The 24,488-nt window shown below is 36.1% G+C and overlaps 1 protein-coding gene across 1 annotated transcript in view; it reads left to right on the forward strand.

Moving 5' to 3' along the window:
- Positions 1-24,488, forward strand: part of Cmtr1 (Cap methyltransferase 1) — a 63,989-nt gene that overhangs the window by 5,759 nt on the left and 33,742 nt on the right. The window contains exons 2-7 of the mRNA XM_069828743.1: positions 2,320-2,406; positions 8,444-8,607; positions 11,162-11,317; positions 13,925-14,092; positions 19,016-19,183; positions 22,538-22,730. Of these exons, the coding sequence (XP_069684844.1) occupies positions 2,320-2,406; positions 8,444-8,607; positions 11,162-11,317; positions 13,925-14,092; positions 19,016-19,183; positions 22,538-22,730 (936 nt within the window). The remainder of the gene's footprint in view (positions 1-2,319; positions 2,407-8,443; positions 8,608-11,161; positions 11,318-13,924; positions 14,093-19,015; positions 19,184-22,537; positions 22,731-24,488) is intronic.

A 24,488-nucleotide genomic window follows, 5' to 3' on the forward strand; every position in this document is an offset into this window, starting at 1 on the left:
ATTGCAACAGCAAGCTATTTGAACTCACTACTGTCTCAACATGATTGGTGAATGATTTTTTGCAATACATATTTAACATTTTGTAATATTGAAACGAGATATTTTTACGATTTTTATACATATTTTCCACTTTTGTACTACATAAGGAAATAAATATCTTCAAGTTTTGAGCACATAAAAGTCTGTTCTCTACTGATTACATTTTTGATACCTTCGCAGCATTAATCATCAACTCTGCTGAGCATGGGAGGGCTGTGTTGGCTTTGTTAAAATGCAGCATTTATTTGGACAATCAATTCTACTTTGTTGTCAACTGGGGTGACATAATGATATTTTTAACATCCCCCCCCCCCCCAAATCAAAATGTGTTAAATCAGACAATCACACTGGCCACATAATAGGTCCTGCTCTTCCTATCCAGTGTTCCCGAATTCGATGGTTAAATGTGTCTGTGCATCAGTGCTGAAGTGTGGTGGGACTCCATCATGCCGAACTACATGTTCCTTCATACAGCAGGTGGTACAGTGCCGTTTGAATCTGGAAATGTGTTCTGCAGGAACTTTATTGTATGTAGGCTGCCCCATTTAAATGTGGTGGCTTAATGACATCCTAGCAGAGACTGCCTGCATGTTGATGAAAAGCCATTTGGGTGAGCTCTAACAAAAATAGTACTGTATTGGTTCTCATAGTCCCAGATGTGACTGTTTCTGCTGTTAAAGTACCAGTCATGGATGAAGTCGGCCTCATCTGTGAACAAGACGAGTGTGGAAAAGACAGGATCAATGATACTTTAATGAAGAAACCACTGTATAAATACGAAGTCAGTCACAGCACGTGTGATATGTGAAGATTCATTGTAATAAATCAAATGTAAGGGTCCGTCTATGCTTATCTATATAAGAACAAAATAACTAAATGTTATTTGTACACTTTAATTAAAATATGAACGTTTTCGACTCGATTGAGGCATCTTCAGATATACGTGTCAATGAATACATTAATGAAACTGTTGAAGTGTAGGTGTACATGTGTATAAGGAAATGCAATGGGAACCATTATAAAACAAGGTGCATGCATGTGTCATGAGTTAATATAAGTTTAAAACACATCGATAAAATAACTATTATACATGTTTAGACTATTATACAAGTTAAAATGTTAAAATTGAAATACTGTATAAATATACAAACTGTAATGTACTAGGAGCAGAGCATGTAATTCTGTATGACACCCAATGTGACAACTTTTAGGAAGGTTAAGCAAAGCTGCAAGGAAGTAAACACAAAATTGCGTGAGAATATGTATGATTGTCACAGGATCATGCAAATCTCGTGTGGTTAGTGTCTTATCAACAAGTCAAAGTTTTGTAGATCTAGATGTTACGAAGCCACAATAGTACAATGCTGATGGATGAACAGCAATCATGTATTGTTTTTAAGCAGAGTTACGTAGAAAACTATTATGTGGTATACAATCACAAAAAGTGCATGTGGTGAAACAAGTAGGTTGAGATTACAAATTCTTGATACAAATCTTCACGAAGCGAAATATGGACGTAGGTGCACATAACAGTTTAATGTCTTGAATGAAATAAGCATCGAGAAGATGATTCCAATATCTTCGGTAGGTAGATGGCAACAGTTATTTTGTTCCTATATAGATAAGCATAGACAGACCCTTATATTTGATTTATTAAGATTATAATTATCGACTATGGCTTTTAAATTTGAAGATTCATTGGTGAATCTCTCGATCACATCTTCAAAATCAGGCATCCTCACACAACATGTTTCCTTAGCAGCATGCTGAACACGAAGATTTCCCGTCTCTCGAAGGCATTGATGAGCAGAGGTACTGTGTTGTGGATGACCTCTATCAGGAAACTGCTCCTCACAGATGTGAAGAGTTTCTCTTCAATTTCCCCTAGCTTCACTGTGACACGTTATCATGTCAGTCAGCTCAGCAAATTCGTAGTTCATGCTTGATTGATAACAAACTCACAAAACCTACATACGTACAGTACTATTATGTGACAGGGATGATAAGATGGACTGAAGGTGCACCACCCAGACCAACAACAAACCACAGCAGTGTAACAGTACTTAAGGTGCATACTTACACAACATGTGCTTCTAAAAAAAGTGATGTTTAACTCATGAAGGACGTGTCATGTGGCATATGTTACTTAACAAAAAATAATCCTCTTTGTGTGACATATCATTCCTCAAAGTTTGTCAGTGAGGCCATGTTACACCCTGTATAACCTTAAATCAAGTTTTATGCTATGAAAACTAATGCTCTGTCTTTTTGATTTTATAGAGAGCAGCGATGATGAGAGTTCATCAGTTACTGAGTCAGAACCTCCAAGAAAGCGTCAGCGCTCTGCGTTTAGTCTCGGAGGAACAGGTAAAATACATTTGCATCATGGATATACAACAGTAGCAGCCTCTTTTGTAACGCATAAATGAGTTGTGACCTCATGAATCGTGTTCACATTCTTCCAGTTTTAGGCACACTGTTAGCCAAACTGTCGATTTTCCACACTGATAATCTGGGTTCGAATTCTGGTGGGTTCAAGTTGAATTCGTGGTGGAAAAAGATGGTTGTTTGATGATGGGTTTTCGTTGGGTACTTCTATTTGCCATACCAGCATTCCACCATCGCTCCATTATCATCGTCCATTGTGCTATGTATGTATAGTCCCCCTCCCGTATTACACTGAGACAACGCGTACTATGTTGGCAAAGAGAACTAGCTTCAGCACTTCGCTCATATATGGTTACCTCTGGGCAAATGACGCGAAGTCAGATACCTGCTATTAGATTTAAAAAATCTCCCAGTTTTCTCGCTGAGATTTCTAATTTTATGGCAGCTAAGTACACCCAAAAGTGGAATAGATTTTATCTCAGATGAAAGAAGTCAACTTTGCCAAATCTTGCAGATTGCGCACATAACGTTTTCATAATGTGACTTGAAATTATCTCCTTCAGCAGTTTCGTAAGCTGGTTAAAAAATGATACAGTACTACAATATATATAAAACTAGAAAGGTACCGTCAACGCGGGCTACTTGACCCTTAGGGTGTTACTTGAACCCAGAAGAAAAAAATGTTTTCATCGATGTAAAATAACAGTTTGATGTCGTTACTCCAATGGTAAGTAAACATTTTTTTCTTCTGGGTTCAAGTAACACCTTAAGGGTCCAAGTAGCCCGCGTTGACGGTATTGACTGTTCAATAGCTTCAGGGCATCACTATGGTAACTGCTTAAACCAGCCAATTAGAGTTCATGCTGACAGGTCAGTGTTGTCATCTGAGGACCATTCCATGTTAACTCAACCAATCGCAACTACACCACCAAATTGACTTTTTTTTTTTTTTCAAAAGCTTAATTCTCATTAAAGAGCTTGTAAATCCGGTAGTAAAAACTTTAATTGCAATTAGTTTTGGAATTTTGGAACCAGGGCTGTCCAGACTTCTAAAATCTACACTTTTCGACTAATAAATATTTTTTAATTACAATTAAGTCATCAATCATTGCATTTATTTATTTATTTTTGCATTTTTTGTGTTGGACAAGCCTGTTGCCCAGATAACACAGGGGTTTCCTCAGGAGCTCCAGTTCCCAACTCATCTCATCATGAGTGTAATGTAGACCAACCTCCTATGGCGCATCCTGGGAATTACTTTGGTCTACACAACTTCATATGGGGGAATTACGAACAGTCAAGTAGACCTACCTGCCATCGATAAAAAAAATAAAGTTGAATTTTATACATTTATTTTCCATATATGTATGAACAAGAAATCTAATTTTTATTTCCAGTTCAATGAACTCTACATGTACGAATATGTATGTGTTACAGGAAAAAAAAAAAAACTGCCCTAATACATCTAATTAGATATGGAGATAAAATGCCCAAAAGTTGACAAAAGAACATAAAAATGACATTTTCAATTGTTAAAAGATGAATCCCTGGCAGCTTACAGGAATATAATTTCATTTTTCACATAATTATCATACTTGTGGCAGTCTGTGTACAAAGTTTCATCTTTCGTCTTAGTGATGAAGGTACTTCTACAATTTTTTTTACTGTGTTTTAATGTACTATAAGTAACTAACTTTACAGCTTCAAATTCTAAATGTTTTAAAAGTCTGAAAAATACATTATTCATGATGAGAAAAACACATACAAATATATTACAATTATAACTGATGAAAATGGCCCCTAGTTATGTCTTCTGGTGACATTTATTAGAGATGTTGTTGGCTCCAAATAACGTTTGAATTTGCTTCATAAAGTCTGTCTGCCAGGTACCATCATTTATTCTTGAACTGTACAAAGGATATATTTATGTTGAACCCAACATGTATCTACATTGGCGGGCCAGAAGAAAGAAACAGCTGGAGCTTTTGGATGGAGAAATGTAATGCTAAAAAATCATTATTGTTGTGGGACTTTTCAAGGATCTTACCAAAATACCATTTACTGTCATACACATATCCTACATTATGTTTTCTCCTTCAAATCTTCAATTGTGACATTAGAATAAGCTGAATGTATATTGTGGAAAATATAAAGGTCCTTGAATTTTGGGGATGTTGATACCACTCGAACTCTGATTTTATATTTATCTATTGACTCAAAACTATGTTATCCCCTTGTACCAGGAATTGCATTTGCTTCTTTGAATCTGTACAATAGTGCATTATTGTGACTCACAATATCTTCAGATGGAACATAAAAAACTGGATGTCTGGAATATATGTTCATATGCAAATTCAAAAAGTAATTTTGGATTTAGGATGCGAATTTCAACTAGCATTGTAAACTGGCTTTAGCTGCAAGTTGTTTAACTGTTCCACCAATTCCATCATATGCAGCCTTGCCATGACATGTTGTAAGGAGATGCTATTTATCCTCTATACCATAGAAGTGATACCTACAGAAGAATAAAGAAGTGTATATAGTATTTGTGGACCTAGAAAAGGCTTTTGACAGAGTGGATTGGAATAAACTGATGGGGATCCTAAAGAAAATTGGTGTGGATTAGAAAGAGAGAAGACTGTTCAATAATCTTTATATGAAACAACGAGTCAAAGTCAGGATAGGAGAAGAAATGTCAGAAGGAAGTGAAATTGGGAGAGGAGTATGTCAAGGATATCCCCCATCACCTACCCTGTTCAACATCTACTTGGAGGATTTAGTAAAGAACTGTTCTGTTTTCAGAACATGGGAGGAGTGATAGTAGGAGGAAGAAGAATAAAGTGCATAAGATTAGCTAATGATACGGCGTTGTTAGCAGAAGAGGAAATGATACTAAAGGATATGCTACTGGAGCTAAATGACAGCTGTGAGCAGTATGGGATGAAGATAAATGCAAAATAAGACGAAGAGCATGGTCATTGAAAGAAAAACACAGAAGATAAACTTGCGGATTCTAAATGAGGCAGTAGAGTAAGTGGACAGCTTCAAATACTGGGGTTACTATAAACAGTAACATGAGCTGCTGCCAGGAAGTCAAAAGGAGGATAGCAATGGCCAAGGAAGCTGTTAATAGAAAAAGGAGCATTTTCTGCAGACCTCTGGAAAAAGAACTAAGGAAGAGACTAGTGAAGTGCTTTGTATGGAGTGTGACATTGCATGGGGCAGAAACATGGACATTACGACGAAGTGAAGAGAAGCTAATAGAAGCATTTGAAATGTGGATATGGAGAAGAATGGAACATGTAAAGTGGACAGACAGAATAAGAAATGAAGCTGTGTTGGAAAGAATGGGTGAAGAAAGAATGATGCTGAAACTGATCAGGAAGAGGAAAAGGAATTGGGTGGGTCACTTGCTGAGAAGAAATTGCCTATTGAAGGATACACTGGAAGAAATGGTGAACGGGAGAAGAGTTCGCGGTAGATGAAGATATCAGATGATAGACGACATTAAGATAATATATGGATCATATGAGGAAACGAAGAGGAAGGCAGAAAATAGGAAAGATTGGAGAAAGCTGGGTTTGCAGTGAAAGACCTGCCCTTGGGCGTTCTAAAATGAAAATGAATGACCATCTATATATATAATTTGAAATGGGAATGAAAATTATGGGAAAACAGCTAAATGGATTTTAATGTATGAGCCGTCATTTTGAAGCTTGGCATCCAAGGATTTTCAGAAAAATAGTAACTTTCAGTGAAGCGTTAGTTTTTCTACATAATTTCCCTATTTTCCAAAATCCATCTTTCGTCAGTTTTGAGAACTGATTGCATTTCAGAATAAAACAAAACACACGCTACAATAAACAATAGGTTATTACAGAAAGGCTGTGATCTGCAGGATTACTGACATATTTAGAGTTCAGATGACTCATAGTCTCTGATATCATAATACCAATATGTTGTTCTTCATTTGTGTAATTTTTTGACAACGTATAAAAAATAATTTATAGGTTTGATTCTCTGGTCTGTAGTTTTCCGAGTACAGCTGTGTATCGGATATTAAGAACTACAAAACTTAAGAATATTTGATGACATTATTACCATTAAAAATGAAATATGTTTTAGTTAATGCAAGTATGTGTTTGTTACTAATTATAGGCCTACACATTAATGCTATATTGATGATATGAAAATGAAACTTTTTGAAGTTTTATATAAGTAGACGCAGAGAAAGAATATTTTAAATTAGATCTTCATTTCTATAATTCGTGTGTGTGTGCGTGCGTGGTTTTTTTTTTGTGGGTCTTTTTCATATATTTAATGGCAGTGTGATGTAGATATTTACATGTATGATTCTCTAATTTTCGTAGTAGTAATTCAGTCATGCTTCCTATTTTAGCTGCATCTTTAAACTACATCAAAATTAATTTCATATTTCTTTGGTAGGGAAAATAGCAGGCCATTTCACTTCTTGCTTTCGTGATGAGTGACTATCGAATTGGCAAACCATATGCAAATAAGTCGTGGTTCTACGTATGACATTATTCATAACAGGCTTGACATTCATAAAGTCCGTGCAAGGTGGGTCCCAAAACAACTCACTGAAGAGCACAGCCACAATTTGTATGTCTGCCAATGCTTACTGAACCACCATCCTAACAAAAGTGAAGCTTTTCTGAACCAAAAAGTCACTGGAGATGAAACCTGAAAGCAAATGCCAGAATATGGAATTGAAGCATCCCGAATCTCCAGTAAAAAAGAAACCCTCTGCAGGAAAAGTGATTATGACACTTTTCTTGGACTCAATAGGAACTGCAACATTACTTGGAGAAGGGCTCAACAATAAACAGTGTACATTACATTGAGATGCTCAGCAATGAGCTGAAGCTTGCAATTCAAACCAAATGCCAAGGCTTATTGTCAGAAGGAGTTCTTTTGTAACATGACAATATGTGCCCACATACTGCCATCCATACTGCTCAGACTATTGAGAAACTGGGTTTCGAGGTATTGAAGCATCCTACATACAGTTCTGATCTCGCTCCATCAGATTTCCATCTTTTTGGTCCACTTAAGGATGCCTTAAGGGGCTGTCGATTTATCACAAACCAAGAAGTGAAGAAAGCAGTACATACATGACTTGCTACTCAGCCAAAAAACTTTTTTTCTGAGGACATCAGGAAGCTTGTGCAACAATGGACTAAGTGCATTGAGAAACAAGGGGACTGTGTTGAAAAATGAGGTAATTGTAAGTTTTCTGTTATTGTAATAAAATATAAAAAGAAAGTGTGGATACTTATTGACTTGTCCTCGTATATTATATTCGAGATTTGAAAGCTTGACATATCAGAAATGAAGGAATTTACAGACTGCATTGTATTCATTCTTTGTTATAATATGTCATGACAAAACCAGATAGCCAATTACTTCAGAACGTTGTTGACATAGGCATTATCTGTCATATTGAATGACTTTGAGCACAATTATTGTTCTTATTCTTCTCCCTGTAGTAGTATGCTTCTGCTTGTATATTTAACATACAAAGCAGTTGAAAGTTGCAACCTAACTTTCAAAGTGCTATTGAAGAAGACTCTTTAATTAAAGTGGGTGATAAACAGATTACCCTTCTGCAAGATTTGGCAACATTGACTTCTGTCAAGTATCAGTTCTGTCTGACACTACTGTAATATTGTTAGTTGCAGTGTGTGAAGTTTCCTCTCATTATACATCTTGATTACACAACTTTTAACACTATATCACTTCGGAAAACGTATTATGTGTCTTTCACGTGTTAAATTTTATGTTACCTTGTTAACATGTTTTGGCCTGCTATTGGCCCTCATCAGAACTGGTTGTTACTGCTATCAGTTGTTGTGTGTTTGTGTATGTGTGTGTGTTTTTTTTTTTAATTTGGATGAAGTTATGTAAAAATACACTTTCTTAGGCATTTCACAAAATCTATATGCAGATAACGCAGTTGATAATTCTTAATGTTTGTTTACATTTTGTTCTTTAGACAGGAGCAGTACAGACCACAGCCTGGTGGATGATGACTGCCAGTTGAGTGACGAGGATGACAGTCCCCCTCGACAGCACCATGCAGACTCCAACGTCATGGACAGCTTGGTCAAACAAGCTAAGCCCAAAAGTTTTATGGATAACAAGGCCCAGAAGATGATGGTCAGTTTCACTATTTGTATTCATTATCTGTTAAATTGTTTTCCCATCTGATTTTGTTTGAACTTACAGCAAATCCATTAATGAAAACTCATTAGAGTAATCTAGATTCCTAAATCTGTAAACTAGGCTTTAGAGTCACTATTATCAAGGTTTATAAATTTCTCTGATTAGCACTACGAAATACAACACCACCTTCCTATCGGTTGTAACAGTTCTATCATGCAGTACAACTACAAATTTGAGCAATTAGCTGCATAAAAAATTAACTACTTATAAACGTTATTTATAAAACAGAAGTTTCTAGTTTATGTTATTTATAGTTCATTCATCCTGACTTTTATCTGACTCTCTTTACAAGTTCAATTGGTGTTAAGTTTTATAACAAATAACTAACAGCAGTAATTTATGATTAGACAATATGGGACATTCTGTGTGAAATTGGACAACAAAAATCCTTACAACTGTGTAATTCCTCGAAAAACTGTATAGCGGGGTAGGAGATATGTAATTGTGTGAAGTTTTCTTGGTTTAATGACCAAAATTTATCGTAAATCCATAAAAATCTCCAGTTTCAAAGGGGATAAACTTGAAACAATTTATGATAGACATTACAACGAAAGTTCATATTATAGCTGAGAGTACGATCTTCATAACTTTGAATGCACCATATTTTATATTAATATTCAACAGGGGCATAAGTAGATATGTCGATATTTGATAGACTTTCCCACGCAGAACAGTTACATAAAATTATCAACTGGTTCCTCTTTCTCTGAAGAAATTATATTAATTTTAATTTCCGTGTTGCATAAAGAAGTCCTCCTGTAAAAAAATAATTTTGTTAAATTATATTAGTTAAACTCAAGTCCCAAGTTGGTGATGGTGCGCACTTGCTTTACTTTATGCAACACAGAAATTAAAATTGATATAATTTCTTCAGAGAGAGAGATAGGAACGAGTTGATAATTTTATGTAACTGTTTTCCATAGGAAAGTCTATCAAATATCGATATAATTTTTACTCATGTCCCTGTTAAATATTAATATAAAAATGGAACATGCGTAGTTATGAAGATCGTACTCTCAGCTATAATATGAACTTTTGTTGGAATGTCTATCATAAGTCGTTTCAAGTTTATGCCCTTTGAAACTGGAGATTTTTTACGGAATTACTATAAATTTAGCTCATTAAACCAAGAAAATTAGCAGATTTCACAAAATTAAGTATCTGCTATCCCTCTCTACATACATTTGTTTTCGAGGAATTACACAGTTGTAAGGTTTTTTGCTGTCCGATTTGATTTCACATGGAATGTCCCATATGTAGAGTACAGGTGTCAATGAATGTATTTTATAGAAACATTGTAATACTTGGAATTACTTATGTGTGCGAGCTAAAATCAATAACCTTGGGTCAAATACTAATTTCAGCCATATGCATTCTAGCCTATATACATAAACAGTGTAGAACTTGGTGCCATTGAAAAATATTCAGATGCAGATTATTATGAGCTCAGAGTACTTGTAAGCATACAGAGAAAAATTACATTTACTACAGAGTTTGTAGGGAATTGCTTCGTGTTTTATAGACAAAATTAACTGCTGAGAGTAATACTGTAATGCTGCTACACTTCATTATGTAAGAAAGGCAACTAAAGATTATGTAAAAATATCTGTGTTGTATTTCAAGTATGTACAAGTACAAGTAGAGAATAATTTGTATAAATGTGCAATTACTTCTCTTTATTATAATTACATTTTGAGAACCAGTATTTTTCCATTTAGGCTACAATAAAACATGTATAATATATGTATAAGGGTTAAATTTTGACATTACTTGAAAACTGACGAAGTGGTTTTCTTTCTAACCCACGAAAACCTTCCAACATATATTGATACAAAAATTTCAGTGACCCCAGGCTCAAAGCATTAAACCGCTTTCAGCATTACTGAATCTGAGCTAGACTGTGTGACCATTGCATCTAGTGTTGCCTAAGTTCTTACATTTCATTTCGAGCTGAGCCCAGACAGTGGTGAAGTATGTAAAATTATCCCTATGACAGGCCATGGAGACCCCCAGGATAACAGGAAGTTCAGGCTCCCACTTTTGTAGACAATCTGCATTAGTAGCAGTAGGGATGCCATTTCTGTGTACTTGAGTCCAGGCAAACTTCTTGTCTAATTCCATTGCCTCAGTATAAGAAACACATCAATTCTTTTAGTTGAATGCTATCTGAATATATATAAAAAAAGATACTGTTAAAAGGCTATAAACCAGTCTTCAAATTATAAACATTGAAAGTTTTAGACCACTGCTAACATTTCACAACTATTACCAGTTACAGATCACACCATTTCCGTTCATTTTAGGTACTTAATTTTGATTTTAGTAACATTGTCCAATTAGTTACATAAGTCATGAAGTCATGCAAATTTCTTCAAAATTCCCTAACTAATGTATAAATTTAGACTTGTATGTTTGTAATTGTATGTCTTCGCTGAGTTTATTATAATTATACGTGTGATCCTCATACTGTTGCAATTTTCTTTTATAGGAAAGGATGGGTTACAGGGCCGGCCTTGGATTGGGAAAGCATGACCAGGGTAGAGTGGATCCTGTGGAGATGTCTGTCCAGCGTGGTCGACGAGGATTGGGTCTGCACATAAAGGGACTCGAACCTGCTAATTTGGAGTGGGACAGCAGTCTCGAAGTAAGTTAATTAACAACACAATCATTACCATTAATCATAGATGATACTGGTGGTCGTACTACTACTACTAGTAGTAGTGGTAGTGATGGCAGTGGTGGTGGTGGTGGTGGCAGTGGCAGTGGCGATAGCGGTAGCAGTAGTTTCTCTAGTTATAGTATTGAAAGGTAATGGTGACTTCAGCATAGTTAAATTCTGACATGAACAAGAAATAGTAAGTAAATTTTGAATCCTTTCATTTAGACACGCTGTAAATGTATGATGCAAGATCCAGTTATTATTCTCATGAAGAAATCATGTAAATGATTTTCTTGACCTCTAAGAATCCACTTCTGACTACTACAGTGACTCAGTGCTAGAGTGCTGGGCTTATAAACCAGGGGGCCTGGTTTCAAATCCTACTTCACCTTGAATTTATAACTAGTGTTGGGCAAGCCTGTGATCCAGGCAACACAGGGATTTTTCTCTAGATACTCTGGTTCCCCTGCGACATCCCAACAGTTATTCTCCATCATTACCGTCATTCATTAAGATTGTATTGTGAACTCCCTCCCACCTCTGATGCGCCACCTCTTTTGACTAGATGTGAATCTACTATAATCTCAGTTTGATAACCATTTGATTAGCAAGAACGACTTCGTTAATAATAATAATAATAATAATAATAATAATAATAATAATAATACTTTAAATCACCATACTGTAATTATAACCCTCAGACATTATTAAAAAATGAAGTACAAAAATTAATCACAATATGCTAAATATTACATTTATTGACAAGCAAAATAGAACTACATATACTAAGTAAGTAGATTATTTTCTTATCACGAAGCCACACCATGACTGCCAGCTGATATGCTCCCTTGCATCATTTCTAGAGGGAATGTGTTGTTGGTGATTTGACGATCCTCAAATTATTATTGTGAAATATTAATTGTAAAGAATTAAAGGATCAATTACTTACTCTGATTAAAGAAGAAGATGCTGAAATATTTCTGCTTTCTTGTTTCGAAACATATCTGACTTCTTCTTAAGAAATTATGCATCACTTGCTGCAGTACTTTTTGAGAAATGTGGGTAATGTTTTCCCTGATGCTATTTTTCAGTTGTTCCAAGTATGTGAGTAATATGTAATCTTTTAAAGTTCCCTAGAAATAAAAGTCACAGGGATTAGGTTACATTGGAGAATCTACTGAAAATTTTATCCTCATTAAAAAATGGGGCATGTTATCCTCTCACCACTTACAGCATAGTACCATACTCCTGTTTTCGCATTATAGAGAGAGTCTCTTCGTGAAGAACTTTAGGTTTTTCGGAGCTCCAATATCTGTTGTTTTGAGTATTTACATACCAACGGAGATGAAATCAAGCCTTGTCCAAAAACCGAAGGAGATTAGAATCTTATGGCCTTAACTGCACCAGTAAAAGTAAATAAATAAATAATTTATATTGTAGGAAAGATCATCGTAGTAGCAGTCTTTATCACTACAATGCATTATGAAAAGTCTGCGAGGTCTAGTTTTGAATCATGAATAGAACTTCAGCTGCAGCACAAATAAGATGCAAGTGTTCTCTGATAATATCTGTGGCACGCAGCAAACATGACGTCACGTCGATAATGATGATGATAATAACAATAATAATAATAATAATAATAATAATAATGTCATTTATGCATTACTGAGCATGTCAACTCGATGCTGATTTCGCAAAGTGCTTCCACTCACTCAGTTCTGTCTGTGGCCAGATCTTCCCAGGCATTATTTCGCGATCTTATATTTTGTCTACTCCTTGGTCTTCGTGGAGGTCTTTTTCTTTTGAAAGTGTTTGATGTAGGTACCTTCTTTACATTAATGCTGTCATCCATAAATACTGCATGTCCTGCCCATTGTAAGTCTTTCGGCATTTCCGTACTAGTTTTGTGAGTGAAGGTTTGTTGTATATTTCATGAATGTCGTTATTACTTATAATTTCCACTTATTTTTATGTAATTAGTAATAATAATATGTTCATACCATAATTTTTTAGATTCTTTTAAAACTTTTATCTTTATTAAATACACAGTTCAAAGCTTGCTGTAAATATCTCTTAATGGTCATATTTCCTAAGTAGCAGCAGTAGAAGTAGTAATGATGGTGGTAGCAGCACTGACAATAGTAGAAGCTGGATAAATGCCTAGTTTAAGCAATGATGGAGTAAGGAGTAATGAAGGCTTAGTGCTGCACAGTGAGTGAATGGTTCTTCAACAGTTCTATAGCTGTACTACTCAGCAAGTGTGTTGCCTCTTATTTGTGCATGGTCTTGTCAGTAGTACCTATCATTTCATTCATAGTAGGTTTATGTATTATAACTACTTAAGTAGCATGCTGTAGAAATATTATATCTATGGACATGATAAGCTATGCATAAAGGTAAATTGTATTGATTTTCATGTTTTCGTGAAAGATAGTACAGTTGTAACAAGGAAAGTGGCAGGAATTCTAGCTGCATGTCATCTCTATAGTTCCATTGGTAGTAGTAGTAGCAGCAGCAGTAGCTGCAATGGTAGTTGCAGTAGAGAAAGGTAATACAAGTGCTGTAATTTTTACATGCAAGTGACTGTGACAGGTGGTATCAGTGGAGGAGCAGGTCATGTGGTTGGAGGACCTCAACCACGAGACTCTAACACAGGAAATTCTCACTGGGTGGATAAAGGAGGGAACCAAGAAGTTAACAATTGATGACGAAACAACTTTCTGTGACCCTGGCTTGTTGAGAAATGTGCTCAGTTCGAAGGTGAGTAGGAAGTTTATAGATAGAAAGAGCAAAAAGGAGACTCACGCCTTTTTATTTCAATTTAACTGTTTATTTTTCACTGCAGTATAAAATTTTTGACATTGTCATTTAAGCTAATTGCTATTTACATACAGTAGAATCCCTTGTATCCAGCATCTATGGAACAAAGACAGTGCTGGATAACCGATTTTGCTGGTTAATTGGAAAACTATTTTATAGGTTACTTAAAGACATAATTGGTACACTCGTGCAGAGATGCTGCCATCTTGCAACTGCTGTTCCCAAACACAACTAGATCGCTAACGGCTATCTCGCAAGGGACTGAGGTAGTGAATTAGGTGGTCCACCTTTTGTCGGATAGACAAGGAAGTACGTATTATTCACGAAATAGCTATTTGTGCACCCAAAGGAGACTCATAACATCAGCATTTTGTGATAACGACACAATCAGCGTATATACTGCACAACTATATAGCTTATGCAGCGAACACAGGCTCGTATCCAATTTAAAAATGGCAGCTTCTGGTAATCTAGATGGCTGTTTCTTTGTTTTGCTTGTGCAAACATCGATAATATTACAATCTAGCAGTGGTAGATTCAGGCACCTCATTAAAAAATATAGGGTGCTACTTCAGCTTGTAATCTATTTATTGATTTCCCTTGTATGAGGGTCGTACTGAAAGTCATGAGCAACCCATTATTATCAATCTTAATTTTTATATTTTAGACAAACCAATTACATGATCATAATCTACAGACTTTTCTGTTACTTTTCATCTAGTCTCCATTTCTTTGAACACATTTTTCTCACTGCTCTGTAAATTTGAAAATTCCCTTGTGGTAGAAGTCCGTTTCATCTTCCCGAAGACACTGACGTATTGCTTTCCAAGTGTCCTCCAGGGTCTCATAGCATTGGTCTCGCAGCTGTTCCTTTACAGAACCGAAGAGATGATAGTCGGAGGGTACCAAGCCAGAACTGTAGGGAGGGTGTGGAAGAGTTTCCCACCCAGATGTTCTGATTTTCTCCATGGTGACACAAGCAGTGTGAGATCACATGTTATGGTGTTGCAGGATGATTTTGTTTCCAGAATGTTTCTCACACAATGCACGACAGAGCTTAAAAAATGTCTGGATGTAGTTGGCAGCATTTATGGTGTGTCGAGATTCAAGAAATTTAACCAGAATGCATTCCAGAACTCATCAACTCCTTCTTTGTTGCGTTCAATGGAGGCAGTAAGAGGGTGACCGCTACAAGACTCATCTTGGATGCTCATGTTCCCATCTTTGAAATGTTTCACCCATCTCCTAACACTGCTGGTGCCCATGCACACATCTCTGTATGCATGCTGAAGTCTGAGGTGAATTTCAGAAGCAGATTTTTCCTTTTCAACAAGGAATTCATTTACAGCACGCAGTTGAAATGAAACATTGTTGCAAATGTTGCCTTTGGTCACGTGATAGAAGCTAATGACATCACAATCTGTCAGTGCATAGTGTAAAGTCTGTAGATTACGATCATGCAGTCGTTTTTGTTACATTGTTGGAATTTATATTATAGCAATGGGTTACTCATGGCTTTCAGTACGACCGTCGTATTTTAATTTTTATTTTCCTTATTCAAAAGTGCCACTGCTGGATATCTGGGTATTGGATGAGGGATTCCACTGTAATTAAATTGTAAAATTCAAAATCAGGTAGTAAAAGAAGAGTTAGAAGACCTTAATTACGATGGCTGGATGATGTCCAGCATGATTTTGCTAAAGCAGGGATAAAGTGATGGAGATAGGGCATTGGAAAGGAATGATTGGTCACCAGTTCTGAAGGAGATCAAGGCTGAACTCAAAGAGCTGTAGTATCATAGATGATGATGATGATGATGATGATTATTATTATTATTATTATTATTATTATTATTATTATTATTATTATTTAAAACTTTAATATTACATTACATTACAGTGATGTATGGCTCTTATTGATTGAAATTCAACGAATTCAAACCCTCAATTGGTGAACAGATATTTAAGCAAAATAGTGATGATTAAATACATTTTAATGTTACTGATAAAACTGTCATGGTAGCACACTGGGCTCAAATCCTGTTCAATCCACCTTCAATTTATAACTTATGTTGGGCAAGCCTATGGTTCAAACAACATAGGGGTTTCTTCTGGGTATTCCAGTTCCCCAGTGACATCCGAACAATTCTCTATCATCATCATCATCATCATCATCATCATCATCATCATCATCATCATCATCATCATTCATTACTAGTGTAATGTAGACCCACTGCCTGTGGTGCATTCTGGATAGTCTCTGACGAACTAAGTTGTCCACATTTCTCGACAAAGTGACATCTATGGGCCACACTAATAGAGTCAGGATGCATAATGGCAAGTTAAAGGTGCTGCTATTGCACCAAACAAAATAGTTACTAGTTCGAAATTTTCTCGGGCTTCCAGCCAGGTCATAAGTTGGTGATCCACCGACGTTTCGAGGATGTTCATCTTCCTCATCTTCAGGGTTAAATGATATCTGAGGGCACCCAGCTCCTTAATTTATAGTGCCAGAGGGAGTCAGCCGAGGAGCTGTGCGCCGATTGGCTGTTATTGGTGCGGACCGTGGCGAGAACGCGACCGACGTGTCGTCTTGCTTTGTGCTTTCCGGCTGAATGACCTTGGGTCTCACGGTGGGCTCGGCGGACGAGTTCTCATGTGTCCTCCGCTGATGACAGCCCGTCGTCCTGGCGGTGAGAAATTTAATAGCCGGTGCCCATGCTGCGCTTAGTTGGAGACCCGAGTCCTGGTTCAGGGTTACTGCGTTCCGCTGCTATGGCCAGGGTTTCTTTTACTCTTCTCTCCCAATGGCCCGCACACTTTACCAGGGCCTCGGTGTTATTGAAATTAGCCCATTGCATTGAAAAAAGCCATAGGGCTAATTTCAATAACATCGAGGTCCTGGTAAAGTGTGCGGGCTATTGGAATAGAAGAGTAAAAGAAACCCTGACCATAGCGGCGGAACGCGGTAACCTGAACCGGGACTCGGGTCTCCAACTAAGCGCGGCATGGGCACCGGCTATTAAATTTCTCACCGCCCGGACAATGGGCCGTCATCAGCAGAGGACACATGAGAACTCGTCCGCCGAGCCCACCGTGAGACCCAAGGTCATTCAGCCGGAAAGCACAAAGCAAGACGACACGTCGGTCGCGTTCTCGCCGCAGTCCGCACCAATAACAGCCAATCGGCGCACAGCTCCTCGGCTGACTCCCTCTGGCACTATAAATTAAGGAGCTGGGTACCCTCAGATATCATTTAACCCTGAAGATGAGGAAGATGAACATCCTCGAAACGTCGGTGGATCACCAACTTATGACCTGGCTGGAAGCCTGAGAAAATTTCGAACTATCACTTCGCCAGGAAAGCTTCAGTAGTTATTTCAAAATAGTTACTAATCAATAACAATTAGGATGTAGAAAGCAGTAGCTGTAACTTTTATTAGAAACCAGCTTTCTTTCAGTTGTGTTATTCTTAAACGAAGATTAATCAAAACTTCTGATCTGATTGACAGTATTTGAGTACCAGTTTTTTTCCTCCATGAAATTATCTATATGTACAGAGCTATTATTATCATACATCCAAGAAAAGAGCAGCTGACCGACCAGCTGCGTCCTGTGTGGTTTCTGTCGCTTGCTAACCGTTTGTCCCGCGCATTCGAGCTCCAGTAGCCATATGGCATTCAATATGCTTAGAAGTCGTGTAATGAAACTCTCGATTCTTCAAGTGTACAACGTTAGTGTATAAAGTTTAGTGATTATAGTGTATTTAAGTAATGCCTAGAAACAAATTCTCACTGTGTGAACATACGTACATAAAAGGCAGAAGGTCGTGTGCGAAAACAATACAAAAATTTCGAATAAAGACCTGTGCTTTCTGCCAAAACAATTAGACGACTCGCTAAAAGATTTAAAGAAACATGCTCAGTGAAGAATCGAAAATCAAGCAGAAAAGATAGTATTCTTATGCGTAACGATTGTTAGTTTATTTCCAACAAGATTCCATCACTGCTCATACAGCTGCCATGTCAGTGAGGGAATTGAGGCATATTTTCGGTATGAGACTAATCAGTAATAATTTGTGGCCTCCATGAAGCCCAGATATAACACACTGTGGCATTTATTTATGGGGAACACTAAAAGATAGGGTTTATAGAAAAAATCCTCATTTTAGATGAACTAAAAGACTATATATGAGAAGAAATCCAAGCTATCAATGATGTGGACTTCAGAGTGTTGTTCATTCGTTTATCAGAAGATGTCAGTTGTGTGTGGCGGCAAACGGGGGCCATTTTCAGCAGTGACTGTGAGCATGGTAAGTCCAAATTATTGAACATTTATTGTTAGTACTGTTATGTATTGGAGAAACGTAGGAAAAATGGTTATGCGCTTGGCGGAAACCACACAGCCAGCCATTCTTTTCTAGGACGTATGATAATAATAGTTCTGTATGTAGTTTGTTACCTTTTGAAATACTAAAACGAGAAAAAACCTTCATCCTAGAAATATATATAATTTTTAAGGTTAGAATTTGTTAATTATGTTTTTCTCCTTCACCTCCTCCTCGTCGTCGTCATATTCTTCTTTCTCTTCTTTGTTCTTCTCTCCATTGCTACCACAATCAGCAGTGCCATTATTATAGTCTAATTATTATCAGGGTAATCATTGTCATCACCTTCTTATCTTTCTCCTCCTCTTATTATCATTATGATCTTTCTCTCAGCATCTTCTCTACCACTATCTTCATTCTCTCTCTTCTCATTTCTTTCCTCTTACAGTGAAGTATAAGACCATGTAACCAGTTTGTCTTAGTCCATGCTTGGCAGAGCAGCCACTGAGCCATATTCTTGTGGTTCATATGTTTCAGAGTGTATTTGATGAATTAGAACCAGATGAAATGAGAAGGGCTAGAACGCGGTCGAACCCATTTGAGACAATTAGAGGCGCATTCTTTCTAAATCGAGCTGCCATGAAGATGGCTAACATGGACAAAGTTTTTGATTTTATGTTCACCAGACCGAAAGATGAAAATGATGTAAGTACATCTTTGTTGACAAATTTAACCTTATTAGTTGTGAGAATGGAACATGTTTAGTGTAACTACTGTTCTGAAATGCTTTCTCTTAAATTTCTCTATTCAGACTGCTATTTTGTAAGCATTTCTCCAAAATTTCTCTGACCAAAGTCTTTAAAGTTAACAGTGAATTCATCATATGAATCATTCTTCCATCATAGTATCTGTTAAATAATTATGAAATCTGTTAGAGATTTATCAGACTATTGATGGTTATCTGATTGACATCTTTTGACATCAAACCCATTGAGTTTCATGTCTAATCTTCTTGATATAAGTGGCCATGTTCTAATTGATTGTTAAGTTTCAGATTATTACATAAATATCAATAATAGATTGTCGGCAGTTATAATAGAGGCCATTGATGTAGCTCACAGCTTAGCAAGCTGGACTTGTTCTCCGATGCTGCACTCAGATGTGGGTTTGAAGTTTTCGAGGTTTTCCATATTGTAAGTCGAAGGTTTGGCAATCCCATGGTAAATTCTCGAACTTACTTTACCGAATACCATCTTGCTATCATCAGTTTCACTGATTCTAAATATGCAATTCATACAGTGTTTTTAAATAACATATTTAAAAAATAAGCATAGACAATTATAAGCTTGACTGTGGGTGTAGTCATTATGTAGTCAGAAGTGTGCACTTGTGAGGAAGACCTTGAAAATTGTAGTTTTGATAATTAAAATCTCGAAAACTATTACATCTTGATCAAAATGGTCAGTGACGTCATTTTAATGTTCATGGATTTACCATTCATAAAAAAAAAAGTTGCAATTTTCGCCCTCTGAGTTTTCCTTTGTTTGATATAATCTCTTAATAAGAGTATGGTCACTTCAATTTAAAGTTTTGTTTGAAAATGCCATAATACTTTATTTATAATAATATCTGTACAAAATACTACTTATATTACAAATTCATTAATAAGGCCTGTTCTTGCTATTTCAAATTATAAATGAACAATTCACATTAATGTAGTTTATATAGTAGAACAGGAATGTCAAGAACACCGTCAGTCAGGGGTGGACGTTGTACAGGGAATAAGTTACTACAGCAATCTTGGAATGTAGGCTTTCATGGCAGCGTCATTGAGATTGGTGTTATCCAGTCACAGTCCCAGTTGTTCCCGGCACTCTAAGGAGATCTTTGTGCTCCTGTGTGCCATACCACTGATGATGTCTGCAGGAGTAGCAGACGAAATGTATGGTAACAACAGTTCCAACAGACCACGAAATGTATGGTAACAACAGTTCCAACAGACCACGACCCTTTAGCCCGGATAACACCAATCTCTATTACAGCAATGTAAAGTTAATACTGGCTATACATAGCCCTACTAGGATAATTTATTTAGGAAATTTGTGTTTCGACAATCATGTTAAATAATATTTCTTTGGAGGTATACTTGACAATAATTCTTAATAAAAATTATTTCTCATTATAACACAAACAATTTGAAATGTTCTATATTGTGAATGACACTACCCATTCATGAATAAATGCACAGTAGGCTATATCCTGACACCTTTGAAAATTTTTGTATATTGAAGAATTTTTCAAAATAAAACTAAAATAATTCAAATCTCTTTTATCTTTACACACATATACAAACATTCAGGTTTGTCCTTATTCGTGAAAGTTTTGATCTTCTAAATTTTTGTGATATTCTCTAGAAATAATTCTTCCAATATCAGTCTTGCTGGAAACTACCCTCGTAATGGACTATATGTGAGAATCTGTGAAACATGGTCTTCGCCTAATTTTGTTGAGATTCGTTTGTAAATAAAACTGTTTGCACCTATAAGTTCTCCCAGATAATGATATTACCTCTTCTGCAAACTTACAAGCGAGATGGAATTTAAACAAATAAATATCTAATAACCACAGTAAAACTTTTAAAATTGTTAAGAATACAGCATTATACTGTAACTTCTAGTTAGATTTTCAATATTTTAGTAAAATTTTGGACTACTTACAGTTCCAAATGTTTTTTTTTTATAATCATCAATCATTTTCATCCTATCATCTTCCATGACGTTCTTGTATTCATGGGAATTATATATATTGTAATGTTGCTGTACATTAAATTTTTACAGAAATGTGTTTTTTACACATTATGCATTGTGCCACTCCATCGCAATTGTGACTTGAAAGCTTGAATAACCAATCTTCATGCCAAGATTGAATAACAGCTACTGCTGATTCTAGAACTAGTAGTGTGATCTGAGTGCCAATTAATAGTCTTTATAGTTACAGTGATATCCCTAACATAATTTAATCATATAATGAACAAAAATGATCAGCTTCCCATAAATAAACGTATAAATATAAAAAAGAGTTAATTCTTCCATCCCAACAAAATAAATTATACATTTTAAAATAAAATAATTAAACATAATACGAAAATATATAAAACTCTATAAGATCTCACTAACATGTGCCATCGTGTTGTTTTCAATTGGCACTGTAATGCAAGAAATCATATATTTCATATTACCAGTGTAGCCTACTTGTTCATCCTTGCCACTGTTCTTGTGGCGAAAGAGGGAAGAGTAGAGAAGCCCGCGAGCATGACTGTTTTCTCGGCAGGCAAAGTACACATCGTGGGCTGATACTGACATGACTGCGGTAAAATGTAAATAATAACTTTTATAATTCCTGCAATATTATCTTTTTTATCTTGCACTGAAATACGTGAAACTGAAACTCGCTTTTTAATCTATTATTTAACAACACTGTATCAGTTGTGAGGTACATAGCAATAGTAGTGAAATTGGTGATAATGAAATAATATTTTGCGAGATGAAACCAGGATTCGCAAAAAGATTACCTGATATTCACCTTGGAGTGAGAAAAACCTCGGAAAAACCCAACTAGTAATCAGTCAAAGTGAGATTTGAGCAAAGCCTTGGATCCCAAGTCCAACTTTACTGTATATTGCTGAACTATGATGGTGGCAGAAATGCATGAAATAATGAAGAATCAAGAATTTAAATTTTTCAGAAAACTTGGATTGCCATGTACATAGATGCAAATAAAACCAGTAACAAATTCGGCTCTTTATGTTCTGCACATGCTTCGCAACCACGTGCTAGGCAAACGTCAAATGTCAACTTCGACTAGCTCTCCTTTAATAATTCATGTTACAAAAGATCAAAATTTTCTATATGAAGCTCTTTTCACGGCTCTCCAACAAAATAAAAGTATTATAATACTTCGGTAGTCAAAGGCTTTAATATGAATGAAATGACTCTCTGACCATCTGTAATGTTAACTCAGTGCAGTAGTGTTTACCTGGTGGTGTTTGTTATGTCACAGGAAGAAGTTTTGGGACCCGATGACTTGCTGTACTTTGCAGATGTATGTGCTGGTCCTGGTGGTTTCTCAGAATATGTACTTTGGCGTCGATCCTGGAAAGCAAAGGGTTTTGGATTTACACTTAAAGGGGAGAATGATTTCCGTCTCCAAGATTTCTATGCTGGACCATGTGAAACTTTTGAGCCACATTATGGTCAGTACATAACTCAATTTTCAATGGAGTGTTGGTTGGTTGGTTGGTTTCCAATGCCAAGCACATGATAATAGTCATTGGTTTTTATATGCTGACCTCAGCTTACATAATACCTGTTTTGAGTTTGTGAATTTCATAATTGTATATTGAGAGGTATTGTTACATATGAAAGTATCAGTGAAATCTTGAATGGACACATTACTGTTCTTTTCCATCTTATGCCTCCACAGTCATTTCGATGATTACATCAGTTAGCAAAAGTTGAGAACAGACTTGGCCATAGAATTTTGTCTTTATTTTTATTTGTTCATGAACAAAGAAATGTTACTATACAGGATATTCCACAGTATGGGAACGAACATTGGTAAGTGATTCCTGGTCCTATGAACTTATGTTTGGAAATGCATAGTTAATCTACAATACAGGGTTTACAACGTAAAAGAGAATGACGTATTGTATTTCAATCCAAATCACAGTAGATGCTCGAAGTGTCCCCCACAGGTCTCAATGCAAGCAGTTTCAGATCACATCGAGGATTGACTCACCCTTTCGAATGTTTCGGCCTGTATCTGAACAATGTTAAGGTCTGCTCTCATTTAGTGAAATCGAATCAAATCGAAGTGCCATCTTTAGCACCTATCTATCAGAGTCCAACTGAATGGAACCGAAATTCAGAAAGAATTTCCTAATCCTCCATGCATAAACCTTTCAACCAACGTGATGCTGTGGAAACCAAAGGATGAAGCTGTAAAATATCTTGGAGTGCACTTAGATCACCGTCTGTCATGGAAACATCACATCAACAACAAACTTAAATTGGCCTACTCAAGATTCACTAAATTATATCCACTCCTCAACAAGAAATCATCTCTAAAGCTACAAAATTGCATGCTACTTTACACATCTCTATTACGACCTCTACTGCTTTATGCCTGTCCTGTCTGGGGAGGAGCTGCAATAAGTGAAATTAAACACATCCAGTCATTTCAAAATAAAGTCCTACGAATTTCACTCAATTCTCCTTGGTTTGTCTGTAACAGCCAACTACACAGAGAAACTGGTATTGGCACAATCAAACAGTTTATTCATTCACAAGCTAAGAAGTTCTATAACAACCTAGAAAATGTTCCAGGCGCCATCCACTACTCTCTCGGAAGGAAGTCCACATTTCCCATCAGAATCAAGAGCCGACTTCCAATGGACCTCATATTATAATCAAAATTTATCATCACATGTAAATGTAAATAATTATTTATTAACAATTACTTTTGTTCATTGAGGAGCCCAATCTAGGCTGCCCTCAATTCAGTGTCATGTATTGTATTTATATTTTATTTAGAAATGATCTGTATAGTGCTAAATGCGCTGATCGATCAATAAATTATTAAAAAAAAAAAAGAAAGAAAGAAAGAATTTCAATAGGCAAAAAGGAATTGTAAACTGTAGATGTATGAATGTGAACCATTAAGCCTAATGGTAATAAAGTAAAACCTCATTTATATGTTTCTCAGTTATACATTTTTCACACTTATACATCTTTTTCTGAAGTCCCGGCAAAATTCCTATACTTTGCATGTTAACTTATTTCAGTTATACATTTTTCATACTTATACAATCGTGTTTTAAACCCTGAGAGGTATAAAGTTTCATTTATACATTCTAATTTTATTTTGCTCGAAATTAGGTTTGCCGTAAAAATATAAGAATGCAAAAATACATATTTACATCATTGGATATAATACGGACACCAATTTTTTG

The sequence above is a fragment of the Periplaneta americana genome, chromosome 6 (assembly GCF_040183065.1).
Source record: "Periplaneta americana isolate PAMFEO1 chromosome 6, P.americana_PAMFEO1_priV1, whole genome shotgun sequence".
NCBI classification, from domain to species: domain Eukaryota; kingdom Metazoa; phylum Arthropoda; class Insecta; order Blattodea; family Blattidae; genus Periplaneta; species Periplaneta americana.